Below are 15,245 nucleotides of genomic sequence, written 5' to 3'. Positions count from 1 at the left end.
ATGTAGGTGAAGGACACTTGGAGAGAGCAAGAGCAAAACAAGTTTTTGTTTTTATTCTCACCTAAAGATATGTTTTTGTATTCATTTTTAGAAAGACAGAGGAGGGAAAGAGAGAGAGGGGAGAGACAAAGATGTGAGAGAGAAACATCGATTGGTTGTCTCCTGTATGCACCCTAACAGGCAACCTGAACAGGAACTGAACCCCCACCTTTTGGTGTACAGGACGACATTCCAACCAACTGAACAACCTGCCAGGGCAGAAAGTGCAAGGAAACTTTTAATAAGAAATGTATGACTCACTGAGAGGCAGAGTTGTCAGGAGGTTTTGTACCATCGCTCAATGGGAGAACTATCAAAGTAAAATGATGTTTTCATCTGCAAAGAAAACCCTAAAGTACTGCCATCATCAGGTAGCCTTTTTGATGACCAGAATGAGGAATACATTTGTATTCCAAAATTAAGTTAGGTGATATAATTATTTGAGTTTAAATAATGGCACTGGCAATTCAGTGGAGGTTTGCTGAATCATAACCTTGTTCTCTTTTCATTGTACCACACTGCTGTTCTGGTGGGAACACCTACACTGGAGCTGTGTTTCCCAACCCTTTTTACATCATGATTCATGTGGAAAATGACGGCATTTGTTCAGCACACTGGAATAAGTAAATGAGGCTTTTCCTCGCCCCCAAATGTGAAATGCACTAGAGTTACAGTTTCTTAGCCTGATAGTTGACAGGCAAGGTCTGGATTCGAGAATTATTTTTTCATGGTTAAATAAATAATTCTACTTTATATAAAGTACTTATCCAGAGTTTATTGCTTAATTATCAAACCCATATATGTGGATCGTCAAATTTATGCAAGGGCACTGCTATAGATGCTGGGGATCCAACAATGAGTTTTCTGTCTTCTCCTGTGAGAACCAATGAAATGAACAGTAGACAAACTGTCTTGAGATCCGGACATGTTTCCTCCCTTGATTTGTAAGCATGTAACTTGCAAGTAGTCAATCTGAATGCCTTATATTTGCAATGTGGACTGTGTCTACTGAAATATGAATTCTGGGTAGCCTGATATGGGAGAAGGATTTTCCATTGTATGGAGAATTGGGGACCTATATTCTAACCCCAAATCTGTCACTAGCTCTTTTACCTCTGTCTCTTCATTTCTTGAATCTAATGGTTAGACTAGAGCAGTGATGGCGAACCTATGACACGCGTGTCAGAGGTGACATGCGAACTCATTTTTTTGGTTGATTTTTCTTTGTTAAATGGCATTTAAATATATAAAATAAATATAAAAATATAAGTCTTTGTTTTACTATGGTTGCAAATATAAAAAAAATTTTCTATATGTGACACGGCACCAGAGTTAAGTTAAGGTTTTTCAAAATGCTGACACACCGAGCTCAAAAGGTTCGCCATCACTGGACTAGAGTCATGATTTATAAACTTTACAAAATGGATCCCCTACAAGCTCCATCCTTTCACACTCTTCATCCAGAAGTGATTTGGGGCTCTTTTGTATGTGTCTCCTTTATAAATTATTTCCCTGAACAAAGGATTATAGGAAAGACAGGCAAGTGAGAGAAGTTGAAAATTCCTGACCTAGAATAATCGCTAAAGATTTTTAAAGGTTTGGTATTCTTTAACTCTGTTTTTTTTTTTAATTCTTATCCAAAAAAACAAAACAAAACTGTATCTAGAATGTGAGATGTCACCCTTATCTTTCCAAGAGTCTTTCCTGTTTCAATATTGCTTTTTTACCTTAAAAAAATAAAGATTGAATATAAGGTTACATTTTAATTTTATGAAATGAAAAATTTAACATTTATAAATGGCAACACTTTAGAGTTTGCTGAATCTTCAAATACTTATATCTCTTTAAATAAAATACTTAACATTGAACACATGTATACCTATGCAATATATAAACTATAGAAATGTTATTTTCTTTATAATCTACTAGTAGCTAATGCTTATGCTACCTATATGCTTCATTTATATTCAGATGATTCTTCCAGCTTCTGACTGTGAATTGGAAAAGTTATTTATACAATATCCAAGGATAGAAAAGATACAACCAGATTGTATCTCTAAAAATGGTTGCTTTGGGAAGTTGTGTGTACAAGATTTTTTTGTGTGATTTTATTTTTATTTTTACTTAACTTTTTTGTTTTTAATCACAGTCATATTGCCATCATCTCAAAAGAGTGTAAAGCCGTGCATTTTAACACCTAATTTTTTATTTGGCTTTTTTCTGCTATTCTATAACATCATTTCTTTTTAACTATACTTTCATTGGAGTAGCTGCCCAAAACAATTTATAAAAATCCTTAAAATCTTCAAATAATGTCAAGATTTTATTTTAAAAAGAATAAAATTTAGACTCTTCATTCAGAGTAAACTATAAGGTATTTATGTCATAGCTGGTTACCAGTTGTCTACTGTGTGCTATGGACTATGAAGGCATGTTTGCTGTTGGGATGTTGTAATACACTGCCCAGATCCCTCTTCAGGACTGAGGCTCTCATTCCTCCAGATGCTGGGATTGTTGGCAGTTGATGGTTCATAGCTGAGTCTTTCTCTGCTAATTACCCTCAAGGGAACTTCATCTTCACTCAAGGTGCAGTGATGTAAGTTCTCTATCCCCTAGTTTCAAGGAAGAACAATTCTGCAGGGCCATTCCAGCTCCAGACTATTCCATGGAACCCTCAGAATCCTTTGTTGTAACTGCATCTTAGTTCAACTCCTCTACTCAGGAACTTCCTGCACTCTCCCACAGGTGTTGATTTAAAAGACACTCTTCAGTAACTTCCCATGGGCAAATCTCTGTTTGAGAATGCTTCCTAGGAAACTCAACCTATGCCTGTGGCTCCTTGTCGGGGGGTGGGGACGGGAGGTATGGGCTCAGTTTGGTCATACCATTAAATAAAGTACATTATGTTCAGTGTCATAAGAGAAACATTATACAATCTTATGGGTGTAGAGGAAGTGACTTATTTTCTTGGAGGATAGCAGAGGGAAAATTAGGAAAGGCTGTGCAGAAGAGGTAACATTTGAGCTTCACTTTGAAGAATGACTAGGTATTCCTGAGGCAAAAAAGAAAGGATATGAATCAGTCTGAGCTTGTAGAACATAGCTTATGAAAGATGTGGCAGAAAGCTCATGACAGCAGGAAGGTGGAGGCTGTGGGGAGAGCAGCAGAGGCTGATCCAGAGCCAGCTCATGAAACACATTCCTGCATTTGAAGGTTCTTATGCTGGAGTAGGCTCTTCCCTTCCACCTCCCCATTGATCAATCACGGCATGCTTACTCCACATACAAATGTGATTTGAGTAGATGTACTTAGTGACATCCTTCTTCCACTCTTTTGCTTGAGGACCTTCTTTTGTTTTACTTTCTTAAAAATTATTTATTAACCTTTTCATTTTAATCTACTTTGTGAAGACACAAAGATCATCTATGGTGCTTGAAATTCTACCAACAACAATTTCTGGAATTCCAAGTGAAATTCCAGACAGAGTAGATGTTACATTGTGTAGAATTCTAATACATGAACCCTCCTTTCACATATCAAACGAGGGGTTATCCAATTGTTTCTAGTATATAGCGAGTGTTGGAAACATTGGCCTTTTCCTATTGTTGTTAACAATGATGTAGCACAGAGAAATAAAATTGCTGAGTTAAAATTAATCATTGTTTTACAGACAAGAAAACTGGGGTCTAGAGAGAAGAAATTGTTTACCCAAGGTTGTACGCTGCATGTTGACAAAGCCAGAAGGATAACTCATAGTTTTTATCTAGCAACTTTCCCTCTCTATTGCTACATAATGAATTCATCCGATCCCTCTCTGAACAATGCCAGTCCGACATCTGCCCCTATTGAACTCCATGGCCCAGGTCCAAGTACATCAGGGCTCCAGGTCTGTTTTCTCACCTCTGAAATCAGAGGCTTGGACTACAGGAATGCTCAGTGCCCTCCTCTCTGACATTGTAAGAGTCTTTCTCTAATAGAATATATGTCTAAGGGTCCTAGTGGACCAATTGAAGACTGAAAGGAGATGAGTACAGTAAAGGGAACTGAATAGACAAGGTTAATTTGTCCTCCAATACCATTTGCTAGTCTAGGCTAACAGCTACATTCTTGGAACCTTTAATTTCTCATATGTGGGCATTTCACAATAGTCTCACTTTAGGCATATTTTACACAGTTTTGCCTTTATAGAAGAAATGTTCAGATTACCTGTCCTTTAAACAGTGCTTCTATAGGTCATGATGGTTTTAAGTAAATTAGCTGAAACTTAAAGCCAAGCCTCAATGCAAACAATAACATTTTCTGGTCAAGCAATTTCTGGTTTGTTCAACTCCATTACAGGCTGCCCTTAAAAAAACTTAAAAAGTTAAAACCCACAAGAGGAACAAAACACAAGTCTCAGGAAGACGGTTTCCAGCCACATTAGCTCAGATCACCAGGATAGAAAAGTAGCAAGGCCTTCATTGTCCAGACCATCATTGTCTCCAGACTTTCATCTTACGTTTTTCTGCTATTATAATTTTACCACTTTAAAATTGGAGGGGTTAGGGGGTAGGTTGATAGTTTCCATGAGTTTAGACTATGACCAGAGGCATACTGAGCAATTTCAGAAACCCCAGCAACCACAGCTTTGATGAGAGGACAGTGATGAATTTACTAATTCATCTTAGGAGAGATTCCTGAGTCAGGGGAGTCAGGCCAATGGTGTGCTGCAAGGTGAGATGTAAACAATATGCCTCCCTTCATTCTTTTAGCACACATTCACCCTGCTGATTTTATTTCAGGTAGTATACTTGGTGTAATATGGGACAGAGAAATACATTCTTAAGACATAGTCCCAGCCCTTAAGGCAATTGCAGTCTAGTTGAGGAAACAGACATCTGTGCAAATAATTTTAATACAAGTGAACCCTGTGGGCACAAAAGCTCAGGAAGGGGAGAGAAAAAAACAGTTTATTCCAAATGAAGACATCAAGGAAAGCTTCACTGTCAAGTTGCCCTCTGACCCATACTTCGAAAGGTCAATATGGAAAATTGCAAATAATTAGCCAATGCGCAGGAGTATGGAAGTTTCTCATAGGTGTGAGTGTGTGTAAGCAGTCCAGGACATTAAGGAACTCAGCCTAGAAAGGGAGGTTGAATGTCAGATATGGAACTAGCTCTTTTTACATTGTGGAGCCATATAAGTTTTTGCTAACAGGAAAATTATTTGGTTACATCTGTGGTTTGGAAAGGAAACTGGCAGTCACTTTGGGGATAGGGAAGTATTACAAAAGAAGCAACATGCAAATAAAGAAGCCCATCAGAGACCATTGCTGTAGTTGAGACGTTAATACATTTGTTATCTACCCACAGGTACTTCTTGCCTAATGGCCATTTAAAGGTTCTCCTGGTATGAGGGCAGTTACTCCTTAATTTCCATATCCCTTCTAGTTCTGCATCTTTCTCATCAGCTACCCATCCCAGGTTTATTCTAAATTGTCAACTCAGTGACTCAGTCCAGACATCTCAGTTGGAATATAGCATATTACATGTGAAACATGGTTGTTAGGAAAGAGCACATGAAGTTCTAGGGAAGGATGAAAAGTTAACAGCTAATTTTATCAGTTTTTCAGAGTCCTGACTCAATAAAGGGTATCCTCTTTTTGGGGGGAGGGTATTTATTTTTAAAACTCAGTATATGTTTTCAGCCAGATAAATTGACTTTCTTAATTGATCTCTCAAAACTTGAACCCCTCTAGGTTCAACATTTCCATTGAGAGCTTACAGTACTAAACTGGAGTTGATGTTTGAATCAAGTATTCATGATCACTGGCCTCATTGGTTGTGCTGAGCTATGACTGGGGTCAGCAGCCTGCATGCTCTGTGAGTCTGTTACCAGACAGACCACACTGGAAAATGTTAGGGTTCTTGATGACCCCACTAGGTCTTTGATGATGAAGCAAATGTTAGAAGTAATAGTGAAGCATTCTTCCAGTGGAAAACCTGAGTTGGATAGTTCAGGGGTCAACAAATTACAGCATGGGTCAAATCCAGAGCACCACCTGCTTTTGTATATAAAGTTTTATTAAAACATAATGATGCCCATTTGCTTATGTACGTCTATGGCTGCCTTTGCGCTACAATGGCAAAATCGCACTGTTGAAAGAAAGCCAGAAATATGTCCTCTACGGGCCTTTACCTAAAAGTCTGCCATCAACCTGGCTGTAGTGGGAAGGGACAAGGGGAGGAGTCAGAAGACATGTTTTAAATTCGACATTTGCAGAAGAAGTCTGCACTCTATAACATGAGAAAAACCACGTGATCCATCTGATTGTGTTTCCTTCTCTCTAGAATAGAGATTATAAAAGTACGGACTGTGGTGAGCATCCAAGCCAGTGTGTCCTGTGACAGTGCCCATCGTGCTGTAAGTCACTGTGGAGGGGCCACCTCATCAGCAGCATTGTTCTTTCTCTCTCCAGAATACCCTGGAGCAGTGCAGTGTGTGCTCCAAGCCCATCATGGAGCGGATTCTCCGAGCCACCGGGAAGGCCTACCATCCTCACTGCTTCACCTGTGTGATGTGCCACCGTAGCCTGGATGGGATCCCATTCACCGTGGATGCTGGCGGCCTCATCCACTGCATTGAGGACTTCCACAAGTAGGCAATCTCCCTTCCTGCTTCCGGCCTGCTAGTCTCAGAGTCTGTTCTCACTGCCTGGCACCTGAGCCACACAGTCTTCTCTTGGAGCTATGGGATCTCAGGATGTGATGGGCCTTCAAAAGAATTTACTGATCCTCCTCATGCAATGCAGAAATTTGTATCAGGTGGTCCATGTGGTCTTGGCAGCCTGTCCACTGCTTCACAGCTTCCCTGGGGCTTGTTCCTGGCATCTTTGTGTGGGGTTCACTCAGCTACAGAGGATTTGTATTGGAGAGGGGCAGGACCCTGGGCTAGCCCTCCCTAGCCTAAACCTGAACAACATGTGTGACTTTGAACAAATTGCTCAATTTCTCTGAGCTCTTTGGTTTGGTCATTAGACCAGACCCTATCTTAAGGTCTCCAGCTGTAACAGCCCAGAATTCTCTCTGAGCCAGGGGTTCTCTCTCCATCCTGCCACTCAACAGATAGGAAGCTATGGGGCAAAGACACAGAGAATAGTTCAGTCCTTACTAATGAAAGCCTCTCACATACATCGAAGCAGCTTAACGCTACCATCAACACATCCATACCCTCCCCTCACCTCTTCTCCCACCCAGGCCTTCTCTTTCCTAGGATATTTTCTAATGAATGCAGTACTGTGCAGTCTTTTGAGGAGGATTAGAAAGTAGAGCCTGAAGGTCAAGATCAATTACTCATGGGCCTGGAAAAATATGTCCCCACTTCCGCAATTCTTTCATTGCAGGTCCCTCTTTCCTCTATGATAGCTTGGGTTTTCATGAAAGTTCTATGGTTTTAGGTTTTGCTTATTTTTATTTCACCACTTTTGTTAGTTGGGTCATTAGCTGGTCACATTTGTTAACATATTTTTAGGAACCAGATGAAAGCTTAGATGTGATTTGCAGACAGTAGACACAGAGGCCTTCTGGACTATGTTTGTGGGGCAGTGGCTTTCCAGGCAGTCTGAGGCTCTGAAAGAGATGAGGTATGTATGGCTCACCAGTGTGGCTATCCGTTCTAGGGCCTCCAGATGTGCAGTCTTGTGGGTTCATTTTCACTGCTCTGTTGATTGTCAACAACCAAGAGGTATTTGCCACAAGCAGTTGGGGGACCTCAGACTCATAGTTTAAAAATGAATTTCCTGACCGCTTTCCAAGTAGCAAAGAAAGTGAAAACCTGACCAAAAGACGTGAGGCTGAATAAATTTAAAAAAAAAAAAGCAGAAATTCTCCACCTGAATTAGACAAGGAAGGCCTCACTTTGAAAGGGCAGTCACAGCATAAATTGTACTTCACATTATTGATATTTTTAGCTTGTAATTACACATGAAAAAAAAACCCTGCATCTATTTAAGGGAACTGAAAAGATAACCAATGGGGAGTATGTTTCTGTCACTGCTTCTCTTCTTTCTTAGATTTACCTTAATCCAAGAAAGAGTGGTAGATATAATCAGAGCACACATGTTTTGAAAAAGAATGATAGATTACACCCTCAATTAAAACAGGAAATCAATTCTGACAAATGGAAGTTTGTATCTACGCATTTATCTTTCATTTCGAAAACAGGAAATCAATTCTGACAAATGGAAGTTTGTATCTACGCATTTATCTTTCATTTCGGGAAGTGGGGAGCATAATTAGAGACTTGCGACTGGTGACATAAGTGTGTGAGTCTGAATGCCCCAGAAAAGCAGACTTGAGCAACTAAAAAAAAAAAAAAAATCTCAAGCCCCCAACTGTCTCCCTGCCACCACCCCTAATTCAGTGGTATGTTAAAACACAAATCGTTTCTCAAAGAAAAATATTAAACTGATAAGAACAGATACTACACTTGATCTTAGCCAAAAGGCCGAGAAGCGATTCAAAGAAAAATATGAGAAAATTATACAGAACTCTGTTTCTGAGCCTTGAAAATACAAGAACACAAGACAGCTAACAAGTCCAACCCCACCCAGCCTGTGTGGCTCAATATTTGAGTGTTGACTTAGGCACTAAGAGGTCACTGGTTCCATTCCTAGCCAGAACACATACCTGGGTTTTGGGCTCAACCTCCCGATCCATGTTTCTCTCTCATGGGTGTTTCTATCTCTCTCTCTCTCTCGCCTCTCCCTTCCTCTCTCTTTAAAATCAATAAAATCATATACCAAAAAAAATCAAACCCGGGAAGTTGGGGGGGGAGTGGCGGTGAGAGGGCACGGCAAGGCTAAGTAGAGGGTAGTTTAAGGGCATTGCAGACTTCTTCTGCAAATAGTGGGGGGGGTGCTTTTTCTTGGTCATTCTAAATAGGTCTCTCTTTGTGAGGTTTTAGGAAATGTATTTTAATTCAATGTAAATGTGTAAACACAGGTTTCTGTGTGTTCATTCCTGTAATAAGTGCTCAAGGAGAGAAATTGCCTAAGTTGAAATTGCACAGATACATAGAGAAAAGCCTCTGTCAGCATGGAGCTCATCAGGAGGAGGGTACAGAATATGTGTGATATTGGGCTGGTAGGGCTCACATCCAGGAGATAGGCATGGGCAAAAGCTTGAGCCAGAGTCAGAAGAGATTCATTGGCCCTGGGCTCTGAGCAACTTCTGGAAGCAGCATTTCAAAAGTGTTTTTAATGAGAAGCTAGGAGATTCCTAGCAGAAGGGACAGCCCAGGCAATAAATGAGGGTATGGAGTTAGGAAAGGCTTCTCTACATTCAAGGAAGACTTACTTGGCTGTAGCTTGGGGATGGGGTTACCATGAGATACAGGAAGCCCATGAGAAAGGATTTATCTTGCCTGCTTACAACCAATGCTTCCCAAACTTCCAGGTACTCAGGGACCTTATTAGCTGCAGGCTCTAATTGAGTAGGTTGGGGGTGGGCCCTAAGGTTCTGCATTTCTGACAATCATCCAGGTGGTCTTGGATTGCACTTTGAGTAACAAGCTTGTGAAATACTGTTTTCGAGGCCTTGTTAAATGGGACATCCCCTACATAACCACCTGCAGTCAGGTTTGGCTCAAGTCCTCCAGCCTATTAGATAGAAACTCTTCCCCATATGTCATTTTGGAGGACAGCTCAAATGCAGTTCCAGGGAGACTGACTGTACCTCATCCCCAACACACACTCACACACACACACACACTTTCCCATTTCACCTAAATGGCCATCTTTCATGGCACAACTTAATTGTCATTTCCCTAAGAAGTTTTCTCTGATCTCAATCCCTCCCCATCCCCATATTTCTCTTTGTATCCTTTACTAGCTATAGATAACACTCAACATAGTCTGACTAGTGATAAAAATACACATGCATGGACATACACATCTATAAACTTTCATAGTAACCACCGTAATGATTTTTTCACTATAATAGGATATATATATATATTAATAGAACAAGTAGAAATAGATAGAACTCCCTCACCAGTCTGATTTCTGCAGTCCCAGTTTATTCCTGTACTCCCAATGCTAGCACAGTGAGCCCAGAAAAGTAGGCTTCTTTAACTGACCCTTTCATTGTATTGAGCCTTTATTCCACAATCTGTGCTTTCTTATCATGCATATTACACTGAGCCATTTGTTTGTTTCCTCAGCACCCATTTGTGGATTGCCAGAAATGTGCCAGGACACAAGATGATTAAGACCATCCCTCCCTGAGCCTTGGCTCCCGAGGCTGTAAAGTAGAAATGATAAAAGTAGCTCCTCATAACATTGCTGTCAGTAGAAAACAAGGTCAAGTGCTTAACAGGGCTTGGCACATAATAAGCACTCAATAAATGGTAGCTATTTTAACCATCAAAAGTGTTATCAAATTTATATTTTTTTATTATCATTGTCTGCTCAGTGAGCTGAACCTTGAAATAGACCACCTGGGATTTAGAACAGTCCTTGAAACACTGGCCAATGAACACAGTGGGGGCTGCAGAAACCACTTCCTGCCTTTTGCCTTTACTTCTTCTCTTCATGGAAATGAGGCCAATTGGTGGGAAGAAATCATTACTCAGTAAGAATACAGTTTATGCTTTTCCAAAAAGGAAGGACCTTGAGATTGAACATAAAGGCCCATGTAACATATTTTTTTATGGAGAAATAATGCAGCTACTTCATTTCATTGGATATAGCCTGAATTTCTGCTCTCTGCACCAGTCACAGTGGTTGTCTTGGGGGACTCAGACAACCTGTCTTATGGAGGGTCCCAATTTAGTGGTCCCCAAGGATATGCAAATGATTCCTACTATAATAAACTTATGCAATGAGATATCCTAGAGGAGTAAGTAACCCCACTGGGGGAAATTGGGTAAAGCTCCTGGATACAGTGATGGGCAAGACATACTTCTGGCCTTACAGAATTTATAGTCAGATGGGTTTGGGGAAATGAAATTTCACAGTTGATTCTAGAAGCCTTCTCATTTCACTATTGGTGACCCAAATTCAAAAATAACCAGATAGTCCAAAGCATTTTTTTTTGCCTCTGAGTATAAACTTCTTGTATAAAATACCAATTATAACAACTCTGATTACAGCTGCAGTTGTACCATGATCCTTTTAATTATTCTTTCATAGCAATCAATTTATCTACTGCTTAATTTATATGTCTTTTAGATTTCAGCCATACAGATTGCCTTATGGGTGCTGCCAGGAAAATTAATATGTACATATAGAGTATAATATATGTAAATATGCTTCGACAACCATAAAGTGCTCTGCAAAATATAGATTACTATCATTTTTTCTTTTTAAGTCTCACCACAAATAAGTAAATTTTAACATCATCAATGTTAAAACCATTACCACAAGTAAAGAAAGTTGCACAGTGTTTTTCTTTTTTTTATCTTTTCACTTCTTATTCATACCTATTTCAAAGCATGTCTCATTTCATGCCTTCACAAATGCCACCCCTAAATGCCAGATACAGATGGATATGTGGTTGATATTTGCCTCTTATTAATCTGTTATGAGAAAAAAAATATTCTTAGGGCTATTGGTCATAGTAAGCAATATTAAGAAATATTAAAATTCCTCACCAACAGTTAACCTCAAAATTGTACATATATGTGTATGTAGGTGTAAGTGCTTCTGTGTTCATGTACACTTACCCTTCAGAAGTGCTAAAATCCATTATAGAATAACAAAACAACAAATCTTTAACTTTCTTGTTTTTCTTTTTTTTTAAATATAATTTTACTAGAGGCCCAGTGCACAAAAATTTGTGCACTCGGTGGAGTCCCTAAGCCCAGCCTGTGCCCTCTCCCAGTCTGGGACCCCTCGAGGGATGTCCACCTGCTTTAGGCCTGCTCCCCGGGAGATCAGGCCTAAGCTGGCAATCAGACATCCCTCTGGCATCCCGGCAGCCCTCTAGGGATGTCCACTTGCCAGCGGGGAGCAGGCCTAAGCTGCAGTTGGACATCCTTAGAGCTGCAAAGGAGGCGGGAGAGGCTCCTGCCACCACCGCTGTGCTGGCAGCCGTCAGCCTGGCTTGTGGCTGAGCAGAGCTCCCCCTGTGGGAGTGCACTGACCACCAGGGGGCAGCTCCTGCATTAAGCGTCTGCCCCCTGGTGGTCACTGTGTGTCATAGTGACCAGTCATTCCCAGTCGTTCTGCTGTTAGGGTCAATTTGCATATTACCCTTTTATTATATAGGATTGATTTCAGAGGGAAAGGGAGAGGGAGATAGAGGGTGTCCCAAAATTCATGCAAGAAATAATTTTGATAGAAAACACAGGTTTCTAAAGAAAAATTGTAACTTTTTTATTGATTCATAAAGGATATAGTATAGGGTTATGTATAGAATAGCATATCAGGTAAATGGCCTCCACGGCTTTGCTGGCACATACGCACTCTTTTGTTGAAATTTTCCATGACCGTTTTGCATAAATGTGGCTGAATTTCGATGAGGCTCATTTCCATCTTGATGGCTTGGTTAATCGACAAAATTGTTGCATTTGGGGTTCAGAAAATCCACGAGTGATTGTTGAGAAACAAATGCATCCACAGTATGTCACTGTTTGGTGCGGATTTGGGGCTAGAGGCATCATCGGACCATTCTTCTTAGAAAATGCGGCTGCTCAGGCAATAACAGTTAATGGTGCTCACTATCACGACATGATAATCCAGTTTTTTGTGCCTAAATTGCAAGATATGGATGTGGACGACATGTGGTTTCAACAAGACGGTGCCACATGCCATACAGCCAGAGAAACAATTCAATTACTGCATGAGTCATTTCCTGGTCGTGTAATTTCCCATTTTGGTGATCAGAACTGGCCGCCCAGATCATGCGATTTAACGCCATTGGACTTTTTTCTTTGGGGTTTTTTGAAGTCTAAGGTTTATGCCAACAAGCCCACGACGACCTACACCTTGAAGGAGGAAATTGAGCACTGTATCAACGAAATTCAGCCACATTTATGCAAAACGGTCATAGAAAATTTCAACAAAAGAGTGCGTATGTGCCAGCAAAGCCGTGGAGGCCATTTACCTGATATGCTATTTTATACATAACCCTATCCTGTATCCTTTATGAATCAATAAAAAATTTACAATTTTTCATTAGAAACCTGTGTTTTCTATCAAAATTAATTCTTGCGTGAATTTTGGGACACCCTTTAGAAACATCAATGATGAGAGAGAATCACTGGCCGCCTCCTGCATGCCCCCCACTGGAGACCAAGCCGGAAGCCCGGTCATGTGCCCTTGACAGGAATCGAACCCAGGACCTTTCAGTCCACAGGTTGACGCTCTATCCACTGAGCCAAACTGGCTAGGGCAATTCTATACTTGTTAAACTGATTCTGGAAACTTAAACTTTTGAACTTTCCAGTCCTTCATGAATACCTGGACCCACATCAGGTCATTGTACATCAATGCCTGGCCATACATCATTCCCTTAAGTGACTTTGAGAAGAAATTGTTTCATTGTCCAGATCACTGGACATCTGAAGATTACCATCTAGACCAGTGATGGCGAACCTATGACACGTGTGTCAGAGGTGACACGCGAACTCATTTTTTTGGTTGATTTTTCTTTGTTAAATGGCATTTAAATATATAAAATAAATATCAAAATATGTCTTTGTTTTACTATGGTTGCAAATATAAAAAAATTTCTATATGTGACACGGCACCAGAGTTAAGTTAAGGTTTTTCAAAATGCTGACACGCCGAGCTCAAAAGTTTCACCATCACTGATCTAGACCAACCCAGAGGCTAAGAATAGAGGACTGATTCTTCTTAATAACTTTCTTGTTTTTCGAACAAAAGTTTAACATAAGCAAAATGTAAGAAATGAAGACTTGGTCATAGTAAGTTTGGTGTAAAGAGTATTTAAACTCACTAACCTCTGCTATTTTGAAAAATAGTCATTTGAGGTTTAATTCCTAGAATTCAAGACACATTTCAAAGAAGAGGCTCTGATAACTGGGAAGGAGGCAAAGTTATCAAGCTCAGAACAGTTTGGTCAGGTCTGGGGAACACATGCAAAACTCTAGAATCAAATAGCAGAGACAAGTAGGGACCTCCAGGACTTATGTTTTCCCCTCAGGTGATCTTGCCCAGGGTGTGTGTTTGGAATCGTTCACAGGTGAATTCCATGCCACATACCAAATGGCCAGTAGCTCCCAGGTGCTCTCATGCAAAAGCAATTCACACTCTCACTCCCCCACATCACCCAATATCGTAATATTTATGATCTACAAGGACCTCAACAGTCAGTAAGTCTAAGTCCTTTATTTTAGAGTTGAGGAAGCAGAACCAAAGAAGGAAAATGACTTGCTTAAGGTCACAGAACGGTAGATCAGATGTCCTCTCAATTTACACCTTTTATTCTTTTATTTTAATCTTTGTGTTTTACCTCTTTGTCATTGTCTATGCTCAATACCTAACCAGAATTATCTCTTTGTTTTCAGGAAATTTGCCCCTCGATGTTCTGTGTGCAAGGAGCCTATCATGCCAGCCCCCGGCCAGGAGGAGACTGTCCGAATTGTGGCTCTGGATCGTGATTTCCATGTTCACTGCTACCGGTGTGAGGTCTGTGGTCTGCACCCTCAAATCTTGCAAGGCAGGCGTTGAAAGGCCCACTAGAGCCAAGTTTTCATAAACATAGAAATTATTCAATCTGGGACAGCCCGGAGTGCCTGTCTTCAAAGGACTTGGGTTTTAGATCTGACATGGGCACTTAATGCTAGTGATGTTGGATAAGTCACTTGACCTCTCTCTTTCTCTATTTCCACACCTATTAAAAGGACTCATTCTTATCTTTCCCAAACATGGGTGTGTGACTAAAATGCAAAATTGCATGTTCAAGAACACTGTCAATCACAAAGTGCTAAGTGAGTAGGAAAAGTTATTGCTGTTGTTGTTGTTACTATACTGAATCTTTCACTTGGGCTCTGATATTCCTGTGAGGCAGAGACACCATTGTCCCCCATGGAGGAGGATAAAAATGTATTCCTTTAAGAGGGGTTGGAACTTCATGTTCAAAGTCATGGAGATTCATTAAGTTAGCCAGAACTGACTGAGCACTTTACACCACAGGTCAGGTGACTGCTAAGAGCTACAGAAGAGTTATGCACAAAGTGCCACAGGGAAAAATATATAATAT

At 40.4% G+C, this 15,245-nt stretch overlaps 1 protein-coding gene and 1 pseudogene across 3 annotated transcripts in view; one reads left to right on the top strand and one right to left on the bottom strand.

Annotated features, from left to right (window-relative positions):
* LPP (LIM domain containing preferred translocation partner in lipoma) overlaps window positions 1-15,245 on the top strand; it is a 655,957-nt gene that overhangs the window by 625,237 nt on the left and 15,475 nt on the right. For all 3 annotated transcript variants that reach the window (XM_014452226.2, XM_023750563.1, XM_014452224.2), the window contains 2 exons: window positions 6,497-6,675; window positions 14,551-14,671. In XM_014452226.2, the coding sequence (XP_014307712.1) occupies window positions 6,497-6,675; window positions 14,551-14,671 (300 nt within the window). The remainder of the gene's footprint in view (window positions 1-6,496; window positions 6,676-14,550; window positions 14,672-15,245) is intronic.
* Window positions 8,434-8,535, bottom strand: LOC111825144 (annotated as a pseudogene).

This window comes from Myotis lucifugus, unplaced genomic scaffold, assembly GCF_000147115.1.
Source record: "Myotis lucifugus unplaced genomic scaffold, Myoluc2.0 scaffold_14, whole genome shotgun sequence".
NCBI classification, from domain to species: Eukaryota; Metazoa; Chordata; class Mammalia; order Chiroptera; family Vespertilionidae; genus Myotis; species Myotis lucifugus.
This window is presented reverse-complemented; position numbering and strand designations above follow the sequence as displayed.